This window comes from Vicia villosa, linkage group LG3 (assembly GCF_029867415.1).
Source record: "Vicia villosa cultivar HV-30 ecotype Madison, WI linkage group LG3, Vvil1.0, whole genome shotgun sequence".
Taxonomy (NCBI): Eukaryota; Viridiplantae; Streptophyta; class Magnoliopsida; order Fabales; family Fabaceae; genus Vicia; species Vicia villosa.
Window position 1 is genome coordinate 63,697,465 of NC_081182.1, and position 24,852 is coordinate 63,722,316.

General features: G+C 34.1%; 1 protein-coding gene and 2 non-coding genes across 3 annotated transcripts; 1 reads left to right on the forward strand and 2 right to left on the reverse strand.

The window, feature by feature from the left end:
- The first annotated feature begins 703 nt into the window (after positions 1-703).
- LOC131593660 (U5 spliceosomal RNA) lies at positions 704-820 on the forward strand. Its single transcript, XR_009281050.1, has one exon. It is a non-coding gene; the product is annotated as a U5 spliceosomal RNA (small nuclear RNA).
- Positions 821-15,511: 14,691 nt separating this feature from the next.
- LOC131593662 (U5 spliceosomal RNA) lies at positions 15,512-15,628 on the reverse strand. Its single transcript, XR_009281052.1, has one exon. It is a non-coding gene; the product is annotated as a U5 spliceosomal RNA (small nuclear RNA).
- Positions 15,629-17,513: 1,885 nt separating this feature from the next.
- Positions 17,514-22,932, reverse strand: LOC131661680 (TMV resistance protein N-like). The gene is made up of 7 exons (XM_058931286.1): positions 22,637-22,932; positions 22,057-22,553; positions 20,837-21,935; positions 20,459-20,743; positions 19,395-20,372; positions 18,507-19,292; positions 17,514-18,415 (listed from the first exon to the last, which is right to left on the reverse strand). Exons 2-7 carry the CDS (start codon positions 22,530-22,532, stop codon positions 18,098-18,100), a joined length of 3,942 nt encoding a protein of 1,313 aa, XP_058787269.1. The 5' UTR covers positions 22,533-22,553; positions 22,637-22,932; the 3' UTR covers positions 17,514-18,097.
- Between the last annotated feature and the right edge of the window lie 1,920 nt (positions 22,933-24,852).

Below are 24,852 nucleotides of genomic sequence, written 5' to 3' on the forward strand. Positions count from 1 at the left end.
TTAAGTGTGCTGGCTTTGGTATCAATGATGGTGGAGTCATTTGGCAGGCTTGGTTAGAGGGTTGTTGCTTTTATATATCTAACATGTTATTCTTACAGTCTTGTTGTTATTATGAAATTTCATATGTTAATGTTTGTGTAACATAAAACATTTATATTCATATGTAGCGATAAGATTGGACAAGAAATATGGAACAAATATATGATTAAGAGATGGATTATGTGGCTGTCAGGGTTTAAAAGTTTGTAACTTTGTTGCTGTTTGAGGGTCAAGTGTTAAAATTGAGAGTTGTTGAATGCATATATTAGTAATGCAGGAGCAGCATGAGATGAGAAGCTAGCTGTTGAGTTTAAGCAGTGGCGTGACTCCCTTGAATAGTTGTCGTAAAACACGCACCGCATTGGTGATTTTCTTCCTTAGAGGAAAGACCAAGCAGCAATGAATACTGTCCTTTGTGTATTTAAATAAAAAAGGAAATAAAGAACGGTTTGAAAGATATGAATGTGAGATGAAGAAGAATAGATTAAAATTCCATTTGTGGTTTGGAGTAAGAAAAGTGGAGGTATAGGCTGACGAGAAACATAAGGGTTGGTGTAGTAGTGTATCTGTGTTTTTTGGTCTAGAGCCCACATCGTTTAGTTGACAAGTTAAACAATGCTGTTCGCATATAAAGCAAAAGGATTTCACCTTTGTATACTCACGGAGCCGTGTGATGAACACAAAGCGAACTATTCTTTCGCCTTTTACTAAAGAATACCGTGTGTGCGTCACCCAAAGCGGCATACGATAATTTTTGAATGAGTTCTCTTTTTTGAGAGCTCTACAATCCTAGTTAAAATTTGTTGATCATTGCTTAATGAGTTCTCTATTGAGAGCTGTGCAATCATATTTTAAATTTGTTAATCATCGCTTATTTTTTATAATATGATATATGATGTGATATAAGATTTATCTGGTTAGAATATATAAATCCACCTGTAGAAAAACTTTGCTATTTGAAAAATACTACTGCTACAATTATATTTTACACTACATAAATACTAGACTATATTATTGATATATGATGTGATATAAGATTTATCTGGTTAGAATATATAAATCCACCTGTAGAAAAACTTTGCTATTTGAAAAATACTACTGCTACAATTATATTTTACACTACATAAATACTAGACTATATTATTTATCTATCTTTAGGCAGTTAAAGATTAAAAAATATCTTATGAAAATGTATAATAATTATTAAATAAAATTAATAAAGATAAGAAAAACAATAATTTAACGGTATACACTTTATCCACAAAAAAATAAAATATACAATTACTCCCTCCGTCTCATAATAAGTGTCTCATTTGCATTTTATCTTTGTCTCAAATTAATTGTCTATTTACAATTCCAATGCATCAATCATTATTATTTTTTCACTATTATACCCCTATTTAGTAACTTTCACGTTATTCAACTACTATTAATAGGGGTATTCTAGTAAATGACATTAACTTTTTTACTAAAACTAACATCCAATCATTTTCTTAAAAACCGCGCATTGCTCAAATAGGACATTTATTATGAGACGGAAGAGAAATAAATGATGAAAATTTGTGATCAATTTATTCTGAAGATTTGGAAAAATAAATCTTGTTTACTATTCCCTTTTAGTATACCTCTGGAACATGTTTGGTAAGTTAGCCAATTGGATTAGCAAATTTATTCATTCAATCAAAACATAAAAATGTCACTCTACTATAGTCTTTAAATTTTTTTTAGATATTATTAAATCAATGTAACACATTTTTGAAATCTTTAAATGTTCTAACGCGGTTTATACTTAAGTGTCATAGTTTTGAAAATAGTCTTTACTCTTTAGTGTCAAGCGCTTTATCCTTACAATTATATGATTTTAGTTACTTTTCCTTTTTATCACAAGACATTAATTTGTAGACACTTGAATTTTCTCGCTAGTCACAACAACACGTCAAATTTTAATTTCTCAACTGATCATACAGAATCTTTAAAATTTCTGTCATTCAAGCAACAACTTCTGTTCCTTCCATTACAACAACCTCCTTTTTCACCGCCGTTCAATCTCCGGGACCAAATCTATTGCAAAACCTCCAACAACTTTATGCAACACTGGGAAAACATAGTGCTAACGAACTCGTGACGAGCATTTACAACTTAGTGCAACAGCAAAATGCAAACCTCCTCAACAAAAGACTCCTACGCATAGAAGAGAACTAGCAAACAAAAATACGTCTCATAATCACAACTCAAATAGAGGTGCTCCAACACAGCCACTCTATAGCTGCTTTGAGAGCTACGATCGTTGACAGCGTGCCGCAGCCAAAAAGAGCGCCATACTTGCTAGAAAAACATCATTGTCGTCATTGTGTCTACAACTCTCATCCACATGAATCTATAGGCGGTTATAGCAACCACACTCCACATGAGGACCATTGTCCCAAGAAGTCTCAACTATGCCATTCTCAAAGGGGAGACGAGCACAATGCAACTAATCATGCCTCCTTTTGTAACACCCGATTTTTGTTATTTAATTATTTAGTGTTATTTTAATGTTATGTTGATTTATTGGATAATTTTCCTTGATGTTATATGATGATTGTGATATCAGAGGGTGTGTATCCTTAGAATATAGGGTATTGCTTTTGATTTAGAAATTGTAAAATTAAATAGATATAATTAGTTGTAATTATTTAGTTGGTTTGATTTATTAGAAGATTAAATGATTTATTATGATTGGAATAAGAATTATTATTGAGATTGAATAATAATAATAATAATAACAACGATATAATAATTGATTAAATAGTAATTGGGCCATAAAATGTGTTAGTATGAGCATTGAGGGGAGGTGTGATGTTAAGCCTATTAGAGAGATGAAAGTTAGTAAGGAATTAATAAAATTAGGGAATTAGAAGAAATTAGGGAAGTTGCAGAATTTTGGAAGAGAACGTGAAATAGAGAGAAGTTGGGCAAGGGTAAAGAGAGAACCTCCATTGGTAGAGCAAATTTTGAAGAAAATTGCTAAGGTAAGGGTGAAGTTCTTAATCTCTAAGGGTTGGCATGATAATGGGTATGGTAGAGATTAGGTTACATAATTCTATATCCATGAATGTGTGAAGAATTTGAGGTTTTAATGTGTTTATGGATGTTGTGAATGAATTGCGATGTGTGTGCAAATCATGGAATTGATGTTTGTATGTGAACCAGTAGATAATTATTTAATATAACTTATACTTGTTATACGTATTCGATATGTATGAGCTGATAACGATGTTGTATGTTTGATGCAATTGGTTGTACGTATTCAATCCGTATGAGGTGATAATGATGCCTTGTGATGAATTAACGATAAATATGCTTTTATTAAGAAGTTGAATTAACCATGTCATTTCGTTACTTGACTTGTGTACTATGATGTTTGTTGTTATTATGATGAATATGATGAATTGATGATGTTATGATTATGTGTGTAATATGAAGTCTGTGAAGCGGTATGAATAACACGATGAATTGATGTTGTTATGACGATGAAGTGATGGTCTTTATTGGCGTTTGTTGAAGGCTTATGCCTTGTGATTACAACTTCCGCCGTTGCTATGCTATTGTTGATGATTGTTGCTATCGTTATTATGTTGTCGTTGTTGAAAAATTGTTGTTGTTGTTGTTTTGCCTCTATTAATTGGCAAACCCAAGTTTTAGGCTTATGCCAAAGTCGATTTGTTGTTGTGTAGTTGTATTGTTGTTGATGCATTCATATGTGGTCGCTTTCATAGCATAAAAGTTGGGGGCTCATGCTCTGTAAGTTGGTCTGGATTGACAAAAGTTTAAAGTTGAAGGCTTATGCCTTGTTTTAAAGTTGAAGGCTTATGCCTTGTTGATGTCTCTATTAATTGACAGTTATTAAGTTGGGAGTTCTGCTCCGTTATTAAGTTGGGAGTTCTGCTCCATTGGTACCACATGCATGTGCATTGTAACGAGTCGCATTTTGAGTTGCATATTTTGAGTCGTTGAGATGATGAATAAGTGGTTATATCATGTTGACGATTTTGTTATGTTATTAAGTGGATGATTTTGTCATAATAATATGTTGATGAATTAGTTGTTGAATAATGAACGATGCTAATGTTGTATGAAGTGGTGAAATTATGTATGATCTATATCTCCTATATTATTTATCATGCATTCCTTTATATTGTAAGATATCTCATCCCTTCTGTTTGAATGTTACCCCTATCTCGGTAACGTGCACGTAATCAGGAGTGAATGCTAGTCACCTTCAAGTAGATTGAGTTGGGATTGTCGCTCTGATACGTAACACTCGGGGGGATGAACGTTATTATTTGCTATTTGTTTCTTTATTTAGATTTTTATTGTTTATTGAAGTATGTTTACAACTTGAAGTTGATTTTGTTGAATTAAGATGCCATGACATTTCTAGGATTAAATAGGTTGAATTCCGCTGTGTAATTGAAAGTTGTTTCTTTTGAAGACTATATCGTGTTGATTGGTTCATCCGTTTATACGTGTTATGTATCTATTATGATTATGGGCAATTGTTTTTGTTATGAAGTAAATGTGACATCCTGATTGTGATTAATTGTTTTTGAATGAAGAATTTTATACTCTGATCTTTATTAATATTATGCGGAGTAAATTAGGGTGTTACACTTTTCACTATTGAAAGAACATTTTCACCAAGTATATTATCGATTGGAGGACCATTAAGTTACTAGAAAAACTGTCAAATTTGGAGATTTGCGATGGGACGAGGGACCCTGCCAAGTACGTTGAGCACATAGACATTATACTTGATTATTACTCGGCCATGAGTGCATTGGAATGTAACTTGTTTATATTGACTCTCAATTAAGCAGTTATGTCGTGGTTCAATACCTTGGAGGAAAATTCCACCTGATTTGGAAGAAAGTTATCTGATGAATTCACATCACATTTCACAAAACCGAAATGTCATCCGAAGACGATAACTATTCTCAGTGGGATCCATCATTAGAAGTAGGAGACACTTAGAGCATACATTGGCAAGTTTACTAAGGAAACTGTTGACATAGGAAGTAAACATGGAAATTGGGCAGGTTGAGGATAGATTTTTAAACATACATTTCAAGTAATATAGTATAAATCAAAATGTCAATGTATTAACCAAACAATTAATATTCTAAATTATCAAAAATATTCTAAATTATAAACGGTGCGGGTTTGAAGACGGGTTTGGATTGATTCTAAGTTTACTAAGGTAGTTGGATGAAAGTCAATAGATTAAGTAAAGAGTATGAGAATGGAGTGATACAATATCTTGATTTCACCGGAAAAAAACCTTCATAAGAATAATGGAATATTTTGGTGTCCTTGTAAAAAATGCTTTAATACGAAAAAAAACATCCAAAGATAGATATATCCAATCATTTAGGTTGTGATGGAATTATTCCAAATTACATGAAATGGGTATGGCATGGTCAAGTGATAAAAAAGAGACCTCTGTCACATACATTTGAAGAAGAAGATGAAGAATTTATGAATGATACTTTAGAAGACATGATTCGTGATATTGGAGTATATGCTTTCAAGAAGGATAATATGGTTAGAGACTTTGCAAATAGACACGGTAGATTCGTTGTATCTGAGATGTCAAAGTTTTACAAGAATGTAACCTGTGTTAAGACTATTTAATCTTAAGGCAAGATGTGGATGGACGGATAAAAGTTTCATTGAATTGCTTGAATTATTGAAAGAAATGTTTCTAAAAGGTAACACGTTGTCGAACCTTGGTTATGAGGCCAAGAAGATATTGTGTCCAATGGGTTGGACTATTTAAAAATACATGCATGTCGTAATGATTGCATATTATATAGGAAACAGTTTAAAAACTTGAATGACTGTCCGAGGTGTAAGGAGTCACGCTCCAAGCAAAAGGATAATGGTGTTGATGACGATGATGGTGTAACTAGCAAGGGTGTTCCTTCCGAGGTGATGTGGTACCTACTGATAATTTCAAGGTTCAAGATATTGTTTTCTAATGTTAATGACGCAAAGAATACTAGATGGCATGCAGATGAAATAGTGTGTGATGGAAAAATTTGCCATGTAGCTGATTCATTGCAATGGAAGAAGATTGAATCCTTTTTTTTCCAGATTTTTCCCTTAAACCGAGGAACCTTAGGCTTGGACTTGCCATCGATAGAATGAACCCTTTTGGTAATTTGACTACTAACCATACGTCATGGCTCATTCTTCTCGTAATTTACAACCTATCTCCATGGTTGTGCATGAAGCCCAAGTATATGATGCTATCAATGATGATTTCAAGTCAAGACAACCAGGGAACGACAAAGATGTTTATTTAACGCAATTGATTGAAGATTTAAGACTTTTATGGGAGGAAGGTGTTGATGATGATGATGCGTATACAGGTGATAGATAACTTTAAGTTGTGTGCCATGTTGTTTTGTATAATCAATGACTTTCCTGCATATGGTAATTTGTTTGGGTACATCGTATAGGGACATAAAATGTGTCCTATATGTGAATTTGATACATGTCACCACCAATTACAAAAAGTAAAAAAGATAGTTTATCTTGGGCATCGAATATTTCTAAGACCTAATCATCCATACTGTATATTGCGGAAGGCTTTTAATGGAGAGCAGGAGTTTGGTATAGTTCCAAAGCCGTTAACCGGGAAGAAATTTTATAAAAGACAACAATACATTAATGTTGTCTTTGGAAAAAAACATAAAAAGCCCGCGAAGAAAAATATTTAGAAAGAGAGGTCGGTTTTGATCTTCCATACTGGTCTAGTGTAGATGTAAGATATTGTCTCGATGTGATGCATGTGGATAAAAATGTATGTGGTATTTTGCGAAGATATGGTTGTAATGGGTATACAACAAGAGTTATCCCCAAAAGAAATATGAAATAGATACTATTTTCTCCCAACATGTCACACTCTGGCTAAAAAGAAAAAAAGTTTTTGCGAATGTTTGTAGAGTATCAAAGTATGGTTCTGTAATATAGGTTCATATGTTAGTACTAAAAAAAATTTATCCCCTCGGTTTTTACCTGAAATCGAGGTAATAACACTGAATTATTACCTTGGTTATATACAACACTGATAGTTAATATTGGGCGTTCCATCTAGTTCTGAAAATACTATAAATGCAGATGTTGTGGATTGAACCCATGTGAGATAACTTTACCCCTCAACTATTTAATAACCGAGGGTTTAAGTGGTAGCCTTTCATAGCGCCCTTCGTTACCTCACCTCTTTAGTCGAGATTAAATTCATTTTGCGTCCAATGTTAGATGTTTTTTTGTAGTAGTGACAATGATCTCACAGCGTGGAGACCGAAAAGAGATACTAATGATGGTAACAAGTGGTAATATTATTAGCTGATTAGAGGAGTGTATTACTAACCCATGAGTAGGGATGTAAATGGATATTCACGGGGATAGATAGTATGATATTCATGTCCGCCCGTTGTATAAATATGTTATCCATATCGACTCCATATATGTGCAGATATCCGCTAAACGGATAATTCACGGGTTTTAAGGTATCCGCGGATATTTACAAATATCCATGGATAATATTTTTTTCCTAAAATTATTTTTAAATAAAATATTTTCAACTTCTTTTAAAGACACAAAAAGTTATTATCACATAACATCCATACATATCTCTCTTATTTTAACAACAAATTTTTTTCACATTAATTTACTTCATTTTCACCAAAATATAATATTCATACATTTTATTTCTAATAAAAAAATGAAATATATTGTGATTCTGAGTTATGGTGGAAGAGCATATTTGAAATGAGGTATAGAATCAAGAATAGGTTTAAATATGAAATGGTCAATAGAATTTGTATGGAATGTAAAAGGTTTTCTTTAAAAAAACAAACTTAAAAAAATATATATGGGAATACTAGTTTTTTAGAAGATGAAAAAGTATTTAAGTAATTCTTATACTTTATTAACGGATATGGATATCCACGAGCATGGATATCATTTATTCCATATCCATATCCATTAATAAATGGGTATTTAAATATCCATTTATTTTATCCGTAGATATCTATTAAGTTACCCGCCCCGTACCAGTGACAGATTTTATCCGTGTATATCCACGGATACAATTTTTTTGGCCATCCCTACCTATGAGCATGCATAATAAATATGTAATAACGAAATCTACCCCCAACAAGATTTCTTACTGTTAACACTGAAATATCCATTCTACTTTCTATCATTAATTTTAGGCTAAATTACCTCTGTGGTCCTTTAAGTTATTTAATTGTAACACTTGGGTCCCTTATGTTGATTTCGCTACAACTAGGTCCTTTATGTTGGTTAACGTCTTCAGCGTTGTCCTCGTCCATAAATTTTGTTCCAAAAAACGTGATGTGGCACAAACGGTGCTTAGATGTCACTTAACCTTGCTGACTGTGTATGTTAGCTCACTTAAAGAGAAAGATATGGCTGAAACGTTACAATTAGAAGAACAAAACGTGAAACCCCCAAATTCCAGAACCCTAATTTTGAAATTCAGCATCAATGGCTCAATACAGTGGTAGTGGAACAAATGTGAGAGCTGAGAACTCCAATTCGCTAATTTCGAGTGCATCCCAATCAGGAATTGAACCAACATGCATGTGTTATCCAAAACTTCCCATTCTGTAACGTTATCTTTTATTGAGAAGTTAAGTTTGTTTTCTAAGGCAGAAGAGCTTGGTTTACTAAGCTTATTGGAGAAATTCGCCAATATCTCTCCTTCTGTTTTGGCTTCTCTGTCGCTTCCTACGCTGTTGCGACTGTTGCCACGGTTCTGATTCCGGATTATTCTACTACTCCGATTATTGTTCAGGACGTCGTGGCGGCGGCACTAGGTGTCAACGCGGTTGGGTTGTTTGCTGGGTCGGTTGTGTTAGGTGGGTTACAAGAGGCTGATTGATTTGTTCAGTAACACATTTTTTTACTGTGATTGTTTTTGTTGTAATTACATTGTAGTAATACTTTACTTCATTGTTCAATCAAAAAATAATTTTATTTCTTATTATAAATGCTAGTAAAAATTAATGTGTTGACAATTATTAAGACGTAATTATCCCAATAAGACGAAAATGAAAAAAAATCACCAAAATAACAAAAACAAACGCCCAGACGAAAATGAAAAAAATCAGCAAAATAGCACATCTTTCTCTTTAAGTGAGTTAACAGACACAGTCAGTAAGGTTAAGTAACACGTAAGCACCGTTTCTGCCACATCACGTTTTTTGGAACAGAATTTGTGGACAAGGGCAACGCTGAAGACGCTAGCCAACCTAAAGGACCTAGTTGTAGCGAAATCAACATAAGGGACCAAAGTGTTACAATTAAATAACTTAAAGGACCACAGGGGTAATCAATTAACTACTTAAAATGACCCATGGATTATTTTCTTTTTTAGTCAATTTTTTCCCTTTATAAAGGAGGTTGGTCCCCATTTCAAAATACTCCGTTTTTTTGAATAGAATCCTTTCAAATATCTTTCTTCTCCCATTCTTTTGTTAATTTTATTTTTCACTATAATTGCCTTAGTGCCAAGAGAGTGAAAAGTTTCTTATGAGTTATTGCTATGGTGTTGGGCTAAAAAATTATTTAAGAGCTAAGTCTTATGAAATCTCTTTGTAATAGTGTTTGAAGGTTGCAAGCATAACATGTTAAAATTTTGGGTTTAGGTTTTGAGTTTAGCCTGTATAAAAGCTCAAGTGAAGCTTATTAAGTTGAACTTGTGAAAAGCTCTAGTTTAGGTTTTAAGTTGAGCCTGTATAAAAGCTATGTTTATTTATGGAAGGTATTTGGGTTGATCCTGTGCAAAAGCTCAAGTAGTGTTGAAAGGTTGTTTAAGTTGTATTGGACATATGACTCCATACACAAGAGAGGGTCGAACTGTGGAGGTTTAAAGAACATCGGTTGAAAATAAAATCGTTTGGAAAATCCAAGTTTTAAAATATTTATAAAACAAATAAGTAAATAAGCAGTAGAAAAGAGAGAAATGAAAAAAAATGAAAAGTAAGAGAGAGAGAGAGAGAGAGAGAGAGAGAGAGAGAGAGAGAGAGAGAGAGAGAGAGAGAGAGAGAGAGAGAGAGAGAGAGAGAGAGAGAGAGAGAGAGACCATAGAACTGTGGAGGTTTAAAGAATATTGGTTGGAAATAAAATCGTTTGGAAAATCCAAATTTGAAAATATTTATAAAACAAATAAGTAAATAAGCAGCGGAAAAGAGAGAAATGAAAAAAATGAAATAATTGAAAAGTAAGAGAGAGATTGATATATATATATATATCACACTCTCTCTCTCTTTTCAATTATTTCATTTTTTTCATAACTTATATATATATATATATATATATATATATATATCACTCTCTCTCTCTCTTGTCATACTTATATATATACCGATTCGGTCTGATAACTTGTCATACTCATGTCCCCGAGAGTTCTTCTTGAGCGTATCCACTAACTTGAGAGTTTATAGAAGGGTGTGCCCACGTGCATGCTTATACGGTGAAATGAAGTTTAAAGAATAAATTACAATCAAACAACAAATTGAGTTTATAGTGGCTATCCTCCAAATCAAATAGATATTTTCCATGAGTTGATCTCAAACTAAGATGGAGTTTTACAATAGTTATCCTCCAAACTAAGATGGAGTTTTATGTTAGCTATCCTCCGAATCAAAAATTAAGATGGATTTTATGTTGGCTATCCTCCAAATCGAATCTGGGTTTACATGGGATGACCTTCAAATAGAATTGAGATTTTACACTGGCTAATCTTGAACCAACTAAGATTGTACACCAAGTTGAACTCAAGAACCAATATGAGATTTTACACATACTAATCTTGAACCGATATGAGCTTTTACACCGGGATGAGCTTAGGAACCGTTGTGAAGATTTTGCTGGTTGATCTTCATGAACCAAAAGAGACCTTTTCTTACAGAAAAACTCAAACCAAAAGTAAACTTCCTAAGATAATCTCTCAAAATATACAAGAGCTTTAACTAGTTCACCTTATAACCGAACAACTTCTTATATAAGAAATATTTCCTCAAGAGATAAAACACTCTTGGTAAATAAAAATTAAGCTCTCACCCAGAACAATCATCCTTACTTAGACACAAGAACAATCTCGAAGCACTAAGGCAAAAAAATATGTGAGAAAAATGAGAGATTGAGAAAGTAGGATCAAAACCTTCTAGATGATTTGAAACGATAAATAAGCTCTATATTTATAGGTTATATTATGATTTAAATTTGGAAACAATCCATGGGTGAAATAAATGCAATAATCGATTAGGTCAATCAACTATTAAACCTCAATAATCGTTTGTTCAAGCCACAAATAGAAGTTTTTGATATTTAGCAGTTACTTATTACTAAGAGATTGTCCCAAACAGTTATAGACTTAACAAGATAAAAATAATCGATTAATTGATTAGGGATAGGCTTAACAAGATAAAAGTAATCGACTAATTACTAAGAGATTGTCCCAAACAATTATATCTAGTTATAAAAAGTCCTCCAATTGATCAGATAACCCCTAATCACTTAGATAGGCTTTAAAAACATTTTTAGGTGGTTTTCACAAATAGAGAGAAGCTTCTCAATGGTTTTTATTATGAGTGTGATTTTCCATAGTATTTCTAGATGTACCCTTGTGCCTTTACTAGACACTGGCCACTCAGACGGACACGACCAGGCGAGCTTTCACACTCCATCTCTTTCTCAACTCTGAAGCTTTAAGTCTTGGCATAATTATCTTCGATTTTAGCATCACACAAGAATCTTAAATCTTATAGATTGATGAGGCTTAGCATTTTTTTCAAGTCAATTACCATCATCAGAGAGTTGAGAAAGCAAACCATCATCGAACCTTGAAAAAGAAGTCTTCACTTGAATGTCATTTGACCATAGTGTTGATTTCAAAGAGATTACTTGTTCTTTAAGAGAATGTTTAAAAAAGATAGCTTGATTCAAGAGGATAGATTGATAAAACATCATGAGCATCTTCGACCGCAAGAGCTATCTTCAACAAATAAGGACTTCACTAGATATCAGTTTATATTAGGTGTTGTCATCATCAAATCTAAATAACCAATTAGTTGATTACAACTTTGTTATCAATAAACTCCGCCATCTTGGATCACCTTGACAATACATGCAAGCACATAGATCCACAAGTTGATCATGTAAAAAGCTCAAGTTTGATCTTAGTGAAAATATCAAGAGGAAACACTTGGGTACTGGAGTAGGTCAAGAGGTTAAGGCCAAACCAGGATAATTCTTTGTTGTGATCTCTCTATATCTCTTCTCTTTTTATTTTATATCATCTATATATTCTGCTGCTTATTTACCTTTTTCAACATTCTACTGCGTATCTCTTTTTTCTCATTTCTTTCTTCTCTACGATGCTCAATCTATGTTTTCTAATTTATTCTAAAAGTACATATTTTAATATTAAAAGTTTTTATAAACCGAATTTTTGGAAATTTCAAATATCACAATTCATCCCCCCAGTCATGTTTGGAGTCTATTGGTCGACATACTTAACCATTAAAAGGACATTGTTCAATGCCCATGTAGGGGGACAACTTCTCCTTCCTCAAGGATAACTTCTCAAAATGTTTGGTGTACATAATGTCGTATAAGCTTCTTCCATCAACGAGGATCTTTGATATATCAAAGTTGGTCATACTAGCCGTAATCCCCAAAAGAAATATCTCACTAGGGATGCTTCCCACCTTATCACTATCTTTGAACTCTAAAATGAGTTTCTCAGGCTTTTCTCCTAACGAAGGTTCTTCCTTCCCGTATAGTTCCATCAACTTTACAATCTTTCTTTTCAAGGTTCTGTTGGATAACAACATCTTTGACTACGAGAAATCTTTGATGATAGATGTGATGAAGTGATAGCCCCTAGATATAGGTGTCATAAACCCTCGTTTTCCCTTCTTCATTATTGTCTTTCCCTTTATTGATGCCTTCAACAACCTTGATTGTCTTCTATGGTGATGTGCCACCCCCAAGGAGTAGAGTGTTTCCTTCGTGGAAATTCCCTTTATCTATGTTGTCTCCGAGGATAATCTCAATGTCTCTTGTAATCTCCCTTCCACGTATCCTCCTTGGCATATCTATCAAGTCTTCCTTTTTATCAATTCTTTTATCACATCCTTCAACTAGATGCACTCATACATGTCTTTCTCGTTACTCTTGTAAAATATGCAAAATAAATATATTTTAGTCTATGCTGACTCTTTCACGAGGTGGGGAAAATTTACCCTGATTTCCTAGAACTCGGTGTAACACATTTATGCACCGTTCTCTCTCGGGAAGTGTTCAATGTGGAGTATTCAAAAAATCCAAAATGTGATTCTTTGTGCCTTTCTTTATCTCCATCCTTCGGACATCTACCTTCCCCTTATTTTCCACTCCTAACATTTCCTGAGACTTTATTTGTTTCTATGTCTTCAACCAAAATCTTCTCTTCGTAGTTGATATATGGTTGGACTTGAGTGACAAGGTCACTAATTTTACTTGTTCATTTCAAATCCCAGCTTTTTTTTAAACATACAGCCGACAATAACCCTTTCTCGAAGATCAAACACTTCCTGCAATCATTTGCTCTTCCTACTAGACATGGAAACCAAACTCATACCCATGGGTACCCGTCCAAACCTGCCTCATGTTTGACGGGGAAAACTCGCTTTGATTGGGTTCGAGTTTAGGTTTCATTTTTTTCTGATTTAAAAAATGGAGATAGGACGGGTAAATAGGAGACTTCTTGGGACAATGGTCCTCATGTGGAGTGTGGTTGCTATAACCGCCTATAGATTCATGTGGAGGAGAATTGTAGACACAATGACGACAATGATGTTTTTCTAGCAAGTATGGCGCTCTTTTTGGCTGCGGCACGCTGTCAACGATCGTAGCTCTCAAAGCAGCTATAGAGTGGCTGTGTTGGAGCACCTCTATTTGAGTTGTGATTATGAGACGTATTTTTTTTGCTAGTTCTCTTCTATGCGTAGGAGTCTTTTGTTGAGGAGGTTTGCATTTTGCTGTTGCACTAAGTTGTAAATGCTCGTCACGAGTTCGTTAGCACTATGTTTTCCCAGTGTTGCATAAAGTTGTTGGAGGTTTTGCAATAGATTTGGTCCCGGAGATTGAACGGCGGTGAAAAAGGAGGTTGTTGTAATGGAAGGAACAGAAGTTGTTGCTTGAATGACAGAAATTTTAAAGATTCTGTATGATCAGTTGAGAAATTAAAATTTGACGTGTTGTTGTGACTAGCGAGAAAATTCAAGTGTCTACAAATTAATGTCTTGTGATAAAAAGGAAAAGTAACTAAAATCATATAATTGTAAGGATAAAGCGCTTGACACTAAAGAGTAAAGACTATTTTCAAAACTATGACACTTAAGTATAAACCGCGTTAGAACATTTAAAGATTTCAAAAATGTGTTACATTGATTTAATAATATCTAAAAAAAATTTAAAGACTATAGTAGAGTGACATTTTTATGTTTTGATTGAATGAATAAATTTGCTAATCCAATTGGCTAACTTACCAAACATGTTCCAGAGGTATACTAAAAGGGAATAGTAAACAAGATTTATTTTTCCAAATCTTCAGAATAAATTGATCACAAATTTTCATCATTTATTTCTCTTCCGTCTCATAATAAATGTCCTATTTGAGCAATGCGCGGTTTTTAAGAAAATGATTGGATGTTAGTTTTAGTAAAAAAGTTAATGTCATTTACTAGAATACCCCTATTAATAGTAGTTGAATAACGTGAAAGTTACTAAATAGGGGTATAATAGTGAAAAAATAATAATGATTGATGCATTGGAATTGTAAATAGACAATTAATTTGAGACAAAGATAAAATGCAAATGAGACACTTATTATGAGACGGAGGGAGTAATTGTATATTTTATTTTTTTGTGGATAAAGTGTATACCGTTAAATTATTGTTTTTCTTATCTTTATTAATTTTATTTAATAATTATTATACATTTTCATAAGATATTTTTTAATCTTTAACTGCCTAAAGATAGATAAATAATATAGTCTAGTATTTATGTAGTGTAAAATATAATTGTAGCAGTAGTATTTTTCAAATAGCAAAGTTTTTCTACAGGTGGATTTATATATTCTAACCAGATAAATCTTATATCACATCATATATCAATAATATAGTCTAGTATTTATGTAGTGTAAAATATAATTGTAGCAGTAGTATTTTTCAAATAGCAAAGTTTTTCTACAGGTGGATTTATATATTCTAACCAGATAAATCTTATATCACATCATATATCATATTATAAAAAATAAGCGATGATTAACAAATTTAAAATATGATTGCACAGCTCTCAATAGAGAACTCATTAAGCAATGATCAACAAATTTTAACTAGGATTGTAGAGCTCTCAAAAAAGAGAACTCATTCAAAAATTATCGTATGCCGCTTTGGGTGACGCACACACGGTATTCTTTAGTAAAAGGCGAAAGAATAGTTCGCTTTGTGTTCATCACACGGCTCCGTGAGTATACAAAGGTGAAATCCTTTTGCTTTATATGCGAACAGCATTGTTTAACTTGTCAACTAAACGATGTGGGCTCTAGACCAAAAAACACAGATACACTACTACACCAACCCTTATGTTTCTCGTCAGCCTATACCTCCACTTTTCTTACTCCAAACCACAAATGGAATTTTAATCTATTCTTCTTCATCTCACATTCATATCTTTCAAACCGTTCTTTATTTCCTTTTTTATTTAAATACACAAAGGACAGTATTCATTGCTGCTTGGTCTTTCCTCTAAGGAAGAAAATCACCAATGCGGTGCGTGTTTTACGACAACTATTCAAGGGAGTCACGCCACTGCTTAAACTCAACAGCTAGCTTCTCATCTCATGCTGCTCCTGCATTACTAATATATGCATTCAACAACTCTCAATTTTAACACTTGACCCTCAAACAGCAACAAAGTTACAAACTTTTAAACCCTGACAGCCACATAATCCATCTCTTAATCATATATTTGTTCCATATTTCTTGTCCAATCTTATCGCTACATATTATGGGTGTGCATGGATCAATAACCAAACCAAATTGAACCATATATATGGTTTGGTTTGGATCTTAAAACCATTTCTTTAAAACTGGTTTATTTTTTTAAAACCGGTTTACATGTGGATCGGTTCAGTTCTAAACCAGTTTTTTTAAAAAAAACCAGTTTTTAAAAAAAACCAGTTTAAAACCGGTTTCTTTTAAAACTAGTTTTTTATTTTCTTTAAAAAACCAGTTTTATAAAAACCCAATTTTAAAAAAAGTTTAATATAAAAAACTTAATTTTAAAACCAGCTTTTTTTAAAAAACCAATTTTGTATCAGAAAATTGTTTTTATTTTCTTTAACCAGCCTATTTATTTTACCTAATTTATCTCAAAAAATGGTGTTTAAATATTGGAGGATATAATAAAACAGTGTAATATTTCAACTAATTTTCTTCTCTCATCACACAGTGATTTATTTCAATTAACCGCCTCTCTATCTCTCAAAATTTGATGAGAGTATAATCAAACATATGATTAATTAACTACACATTAACTTCATTCTATATATAAACATGAAATAACAGTATAGTAAATATTTGGCAGCATTCTATTCTATGTATAAAAATGATATAACAGTATAAAAATATTTGACAGCATTCTATATATAAAAATGATATAGCAGTATAAAAATATTTGACAATTAATATATGATCATCATGCTTATATAAAAATGATATAGCAGTATAAAAATATTTGACAATTAATATATGATCATCATGCTTAAGCGTGTGATATGTAATGTAGAAATACACTTAATACCAAGAAAGAAATCAAGCATATAAATTTAATACATAATAAAATTTGGGTATCCAATAACTAAACCAAATTATTATTTTGGGTACCGGTTTATATTTGGATAACAAAATGGATACCCAATTTTATATTTTAGTATTTGGATTGGGTTTTAAAAAGTGGAATAATTTGGATACTAATTTGGTTAAGGATAACCGGTTTTTTTGCACACCCCTACTACATATGAATATAAATGTTTTATGTTACACAAACATTAACATATGAAATTTCATAATAACAACAAGACTGTAAGAATAACATGTTAGATATATAAAAGCAACAACCCTCTAACCAAGCCTGCCAAATGACTCCACCATCATTGATACCAAAGCCAGCACACTTAAACCAAGTCCTTGTTTAATATTGTGAAACATTTTCGCTTGCAAGATAAGAACAGTGGAAGATAGGTTGAGATTGATAAGTAACTAAAGTTCAATAATGGCAAATCGAAAAATAGTAAGAGTATTCTCATCTCTACAATACGAAGCTTTCTTATTGATTGTTCGTATGACCATTGTCATCTCATCTTGACTAGTTAAATATCATTGTGAGATGCAATAAATGATGTAGGATGAAAAAGTGGTGTACAATGAAGTTAAAAATGAGATTCGGATAAACAAGCTTTCACTTTTAAGACTTGACCCAAAATATAACTGTTGTTGTATGTATTTGGTAGAAGAAAATATGACAAAATATCAGATATGCAGGGTAAAGTATGCATAATAATACTTAGAACTTGCTTTCTGGTCACTTCACAAATGAACATTGCTCACGCCCAAATGAACATTGAAGAACTAATAATTCTATTGATCCAGATAAACAAAACACGATCTTTCTAATACAATGTATTGTATCCTACTTATGTGAACTTCTAATCTAAAAAGGTCCTTAACAGCCTCTGCGCCTCTAGAGTTCACGCCATCATCTTCCCCCGATCATGGCTTCATTGCTTCGTACCTGTGTCAAGGTCCGGCCTCTTTAAACTGTTCTGGTCGTAGGCTACGTAAATAACTATTGTGGCTACTGAGTCGACAAAATTGACATACTTCCAATGGACCACAGTCTTGGGATATAGAGCACAACGCAAAAAATTACTTCATCTAGTTAAGTAAGAACAAAAGTGAGTCTGAGAGAAATTTGTCCTCGTTGGAAGCTGGTATATTGGAAATGACAACCGTTGGCTCACATTTAATCTATGACTGCTTTGTAATTGTGGTGTAATGACCTTCAATACAGTTTTGCGGGAAACCCGATGTGACTTAAATGGTTTATTCTGGACTTCATTTGTTGCGGTGTGCTTTTTAAAGCCGAAACCTTGCACAGGCAGAGGGAATACTGTAGCAGCTACCATCATTGACATAAAAATTAGCATGCTTAAACCTAGTCCTTGTCTAATACTCTGAAATATTTTTCCCTGCAACAAGAGATAGTGGTAAACATGTTATTTAAAGAATACCATGAAAACTTTATAAGTAATTGCGTGTGAGAATTAGAGGGTTACTTACCAAAGAGAAATTTTCATTGGATTTTTCTATGTTCTCCACATTCTCTCCCTTCAATTCATCCACGGTTGATTTGCACATACCACTGACATGCTCGGAATTTGAAGGTGCCATAGAAAGTTCACCGTTGTTCACCTCTTTAAGTTCTTCAAGATAATCTTCCTTGTGCAACACACGCCATCCGCACTTCCTAATCTTGCACCCTTCCACTTGCACTTCAAAATGCAACAAACTGTTTTCCCTGAAGTCTGGCTTCCGATGCTTGCTAAAGGATTTGTGCATGGTCTTTCGCTCCCCTCTTGTGTGTCGCCGAATGTAGATAAAATCACCACTCCCTACCATTGTGAACATGTACAGTTTATTGCTTGCCGTTGAACTAGCGAAGAGAGATAAGGATGAGGCATCTTCAGGTTCTAAAGTATCAAAGTTCCAACGCATGCGCATTTGTCTGGTAGAAGTTTTTATTGGAATACGAAACCATACACAGATTAATAGCCAAATCACTATTATCAATAGGATTAAATAACCAATGCATTGATTTCCCTTCAAATCTGGTTTGGTATTGTCAAGCAGCTTTTCTCTGGCCCGTAAGCCTTCATCAATTTCCTCCAACGCCACAAATACAGCAACTGCCCACTCATTACTTGAACGACAATCCGTAGGGATCTTTAAGGTTATTGATGCAATTGAGTCAGCTTCTGACACATATGATGAGCTCAAGGGAAAAAAATTATGATTATCAAATCTCGAAGGGATCTCCGTGTACACAGGATAAGGATGATCAATTATCTGTAACAATAAATTTGTCCTTGTTAACAAAAACAGCAGAAATTCATGCATACATTACAAATAAAAAGTGGACACCTGATTCCAATCTCTTGAAGCACATACCAAAGACCCGGGTGAGAGAAAGAGTTCTTTGTTGCTTGATTCAAACAGCTTCCATATCTTTTGAGGATCCAATATTTTAGATTCCTTTGCATCTGAATCTGTTGAGTACAAGCATGCATGTGGTGGAAGCAATGGTACAGAATGAAGCAGAGGACAGTCTTCCAATTCAAGATAGCGAAGCTTTGAAAGATTAACAAAGTAGCAAGTGGGTAGGCGCAGAAAATCATTCCCAGATAGAATTAGTCTCTCCAATGATGATAAGCCATCAATGTCTTCGGGAATTGAATCATCAGTGAGATTACAATAGCTCAAATCCAAAACAGTTAATGAGGAAAGACCTGAGAAAGTAGAAGGCAATATTAAGCCTGTGTCATCTGAGAAATACCTTAGCCGATTCCTATATGGCCGACTCACGTCCTGTCGAGAGTCGGAAGCTGGCAAGCCACATCCACTTAAAGATAATATTTTGAGATTCCCTAATTGAAGTAGGGAGGGGTCCATTTCTCCAATAGCAGTCCTACTCAAGTCAAGATTCTCCAAAGCCGTGTTTTTCCTTATACCGTCTGGCAGGCTACAAATTTTTGAGCATCCTGATATATTGAGAATTTTGAGAGACTTCAGGTTACTAATGCTGTTTGGAAGGCACACAATATTTTTACAATGCATTAAATTAAGCACTGACATGCTTATCATATTTTTTCCAAATTCAGGAAGTCGTGAAATGTTTGAGCAATCAGATAGAATGAGCGTTTTCAAGGAATCCATTTCCAATGTACTTGAAAAGGTTTTCAGATTCGCACATCCTATCAAGCTCAATATCTCGAGCTTTTTGTGCTCTTTAACAGATTGGTGAACTTCAACAAGGTCTGTACAATCATTAAGATGCAGCTCTTCAAGGTATGGAACTCCAGAGACATTTGGAGTTTGACGAAGATTTTTGGAATTACTTAAATCGATTACTTTCAGCTTCCCAAAATACTGAACAAAACAATGGAGAAATGGATAAGTAGTATTTGAAAATGCTAGTTATAAATGAAAACTCTTATTTGAAGCTCATTAATTACCTGAGTTCCTTTCCACAGTTGTTTGACTTTACTATTGTTCATCTGTAAGTGAACAAGCTTATCCAGTTGAACTCCAAGTGGTAGAGTATGCATTGGATATCCCCGCCATATAAGCACTTTTAGTGAGCTAGAAAGACATTTCAGACCAAGTGAAAGATGCAAATCACATAATATAATGAGTAACCTAAGATTACACATCTTTGAGAAGGCCTCGGGGTTCCAACGCGCTTCAAATGACATAGATGGTGATGACTTCAAAACAATACCTTGAACAAGTTCAGTTCCCTGTTAAAAATATAATTGTCAAATAGGTAACACAAGATATAGACAATGAATGCAATGCAACAAAAGTAATGTAACACTGAAATTGGGAATAACCTTATTTTTTCTTAGTACTTCATCAATATCCTCTAGAGACCACAATCTACTCCGTTTTCCGGGATCATTAGGAGATTCTAGAAAAACTATGGTTTTACCCATTTCTTCTAGCATATCATGCATCCCAATAACTCTTCCATCGAAGGTTACGAGTGATTTTTCTATAAGAACATTTATTCCAAGTGTTGGATGAAAGCCACAATTTTCCAATATCTGTATCACTTTATGTTTATACCATCCCTTAAAAAAGCAGGCAATATCTAGAAATAAAGTCTTGTGTTCATCTTCTAACATGTCATAACTTATTTGAAGTTTGTTTAGGATATCATCATGTGGAACTTGTTTGATTTTGATCAAAGCATCTTCCCAATCAGATATCCTTCTTCCGCAAAGAAAAGAACCCAACACTTCAAAAGCCAAAGGAAGACCTCCAGCATATTCGACCACACTTTTGGATAACTCTAAATAATCTTCTTCCGGCTTGTCCTTCATAAAAGCTTTTTCACAAAAAAGTTGAAGGGATTCACTTTTATTCAAGATTTTACTCTCATACATTTCAAACAATACAGCATGCGATATCAAGAGGTGCTTATCCCTAGTCGTAACTATAATTCTACTCCCTCGACCGAACCATTCCTGGCTTCCAGCCAAATTCTCAAGTTGGCTTTTAGAACTTACATCATCAAGGACAATTAGAACCTTTTTGTTGGATAAAAGGTTTCTTAAGCTGTCCTTTCCTTCGCTTAATGTTTCAATTACCATTCCTTTTATGTTCAAATGAGAAAGAATTTTATTTTGTATCTGTAGCATGCCATCGTTTCTTTCCCCCGAAACTTCCCTTACATTAGCAATGAAGCAACTTACATCAAACTGGCTTTTAATTTTTTTGTAAAGAGCTGTAGTAAGAGTCGTTTTGCCTATCCCACCCATGCCCCATATCCCTATGAAACGAACATCCTCCGATCCTATGTTCAGAGTTGAATATAATTCTTCCAATCTTGCATCAATTGCAACCAGTCCATCGTTATAGGATGGGAATTTGAGTTTCAGTTTTTTCCATACTTGTGCAACAACTTCTTCAATGAGTTTTGTTTCATGTCTGCATTGAACAATAACCATAACATATAATCATTGTATAAATCAAAATCATACAAGAACCTATTTACTTTTCATGTTTCTGTTTTCATATTTACTTCAACAAATGAAAGGCATGCACTTACTGCTCCTTAGAATCCCAGCCTGACAAATTGGCGACCTCTCTCAATGCATCTCTCCACTTTTGCACCTTCTCTTTGCTTTCAGCAAATTTTTCTTCATGTTTCCTAAAAGCCTCAGCAAAACTTGCCCTTTGATTTCTTACATCGGAGGGATCCACGCCATAGAAGATAGGGAACACTTGTTGTCCTGACAAACGTTTGGATTCGAGAATCTTGACTAACTCATCCAAACACCAAGCTGAGTTAGCATAGTTTTTGGAGATAATAACAACTGCTGAGAGTGATTCCTCAATGGCATGGAGTAGCTTTTGTGAGATTACTTCACCTCTTGCAAGTTCTTCATCATCTCTGAAAGTTATTATACTCTTGCGCACCAAAGCTGCATATAGGTGATCCGTGAAGCCTAATCGTGTATCTTCTCCTCTAAAACTCAAGAAAACATGATACTTCCATTTTGAGTTTTGTGAACAATCTCCCATTGAAGAGGTTTAAGATTCAACCTATATAAATGGAAGGATATGCTAATTTAAATTGAATAACCTGAAGAAAATAATAACAAGTTATTCAAAGCAAGAGTACTCACCAATACCAGCTTCAAAATGATCTTCAGCTTAAAAATGGGTCAATGTCTCGAAAGATGAATATGTGCAATAGTATATCTAAAAAATCCTAGTTCTTGTAAAAACCTGACAAGAAATTAACATTAGAATAACAGTAGATATTAGTGAGTGGAGTCACAGACTAAACATTGGCCTTAGTCATCACATGCTTAAGAATAAAATAATCAAGCTATTATTTATCATTGGGACCACCCTTTTGATTGGGAGCTTCCAACAAAATCCAACTTAAAATCTATAAGCAACAACAGTGAAGTGCATGAAAAAAGTGATAAGGAGTAAATAAAACATAAACATAAACATAAAGCATGTTTGGGGTGGCGTTGGGTTATCCAAAATCACGGCAAATTATCACGTCTACGTAGAAGCTACAATTTGTCGCTTCTGACTTTCACGGTGGAAGATCTTTTAAACGTGCGTCTACCAATTCCAAACTCATATCCAAACATGCACATAGTGTGTGTTTGGAATTTTTAAATACCACGGTACAACCGCACGTTTAAGCTGAAGCTAACATTTGGAGCTTCGGAAAATTGCGGTGAAAAGGCTTCAAAACATAAGGTAGCGGTCTGCTACCGTGCAACCAAACACACAAATAATCACTCTGCACCCAAACTACCACGGCTAACAACAACCTTTGAACTTACGAAAAATGATTCGGTCTGATTTTGATATGTCAAGTTCAAAACCAATAATACCTCCTGTCAATTTCAAAAGATATGTTTTCCTTTCACCTAAATAAACACAGCCACCATTAGAATGAAATATACGCAACAAAATAGAACAAAGTTGTCAAAAAGAAAAATGTTTCTCATCTAGTTCAGTTAGAAAAAAAGTGGCTCTGAGAGAAACTCAACCTCCTTGATGGCAGGTATATTGGAAATAACAACTGCTGGGTCACTTTTCTGTTACGATGATTCAGTTGCAATTGTGGTGAATTGACCTTGAAGGGCGAATCATGCATAGTCATATGGAGAATTGTAGCCCCAACCACCGTTGATTGCGCCGACCTTTCTGGGGGTAAAGAAGATCTATAATGCTTTACAACAAGACTAGAAAGAAGGCGAATGCAAAGGCCATGAAAAATTAATGTGGTCTTCCTGGTCGTATGACTAAAGCAATCAAAATCCCACAATGCAAAAACACCCACACAAAGAAAGTTGCAAGAAAATCACAAAATGGGAAAAAGAGACCTGCCACCTCTTGGTAACTAGCCACTCCAGAGGCCGCGGTGGCTCCGGTCCATATCAACCTCGACCCAAGCCTTCACCTAGAGCAGGGAAAGGGCACCGGTCCTTGGCCGGGCACGGTCCTCAGAAACGTCTAATAAACTTCGTAAAGTAAAACTATCTCCCGGACAACATACTTAGGATCTTACACAAATACTTAATCCGGTAACAACGACAAATATCAAATTCAAGTATACATGTTTTTAAATGCATGGTGTTGTATTTACACACGCCCAGAAAATACCACGCATAAACATTTAAAAAAAAAACTACACTCTCGTTTGGCTAGTCTTTGAGTTATATGATCTTCCCATGTTCGTACATACGGACTCACTCTCTTTAAATACACAAGAGAGGATAAAAATGATTTACTTGTCGGAAAACATTCTCAAAAAGAGTCTAGAACAGAAGCAAGAATGGCATCTATCGCTTTATCCGGCTCATGAGTCAAAGTGTGATTCTCAGGGCGAGATTTTGAAGACTTTCTTGAGTTGTAGCTAGAGATGCCTCGAGGTCTTCCACCTCAAGAATGGTATGGCACCTGTTGTTTTACGATTTTGAAAATTTGTTAAGATGAGTTGCGGAACAGTTCGCTCTCTTTAAAACGTTTCGTGGTACTCTCCAAAATTATGCAAAACTAATCTTCGTATTTGGCATAAAGAATAGTAGTAATAATTTCTCATACAATAAGAAATTTAAATAGTTCTTCAAAAAGAATTCAATAATGGTCGATCACTCAAAATAATTTCTCAAACAAGAGAAATACAAAAAATTATACTTGATCATTTCTCAACTCAAGCAAGGAGAAATTAACATAATTTTCTAAAGAGATTTCAAGAAAGTACTTGAAAAATCCAACGAGTAGAAAGAAAGTGGGAGAAGTTGGCATTTTGACAACTCGAAAAACGCAGAGTTGTAAGAGTGAGGAAGAAAAAACCTAGCAAAAGAAATTT

What these genes read in the sequence shown, in the direction of transcription:
- LOC131661680 (XM_058931286.1), bottom strand. Translation starts at nt 22,532, where the DNA reads ATGGGAGATTGTTCACAAAACTCAAAATGGAAGTATCATGTTTTCTTG. An exon ending in GGCTGGGATTCTAAGGAGCA is followed by an intron (nt 21,936 to 22,056) that starts GTAAGTGCATGC and finishes TGTTCAATGCAG; the next exon opens with ACATGAAACAAAACTCATTG. An exon ending in TTCTCTCACCCGGGTCTTTG is followed by an intron (nt 19,293 to 19,394) that starts GTATGTGCTTCA and finishes TTATTGTTACAG; the next exon opens with ATAATTGATCATCCTTATCC.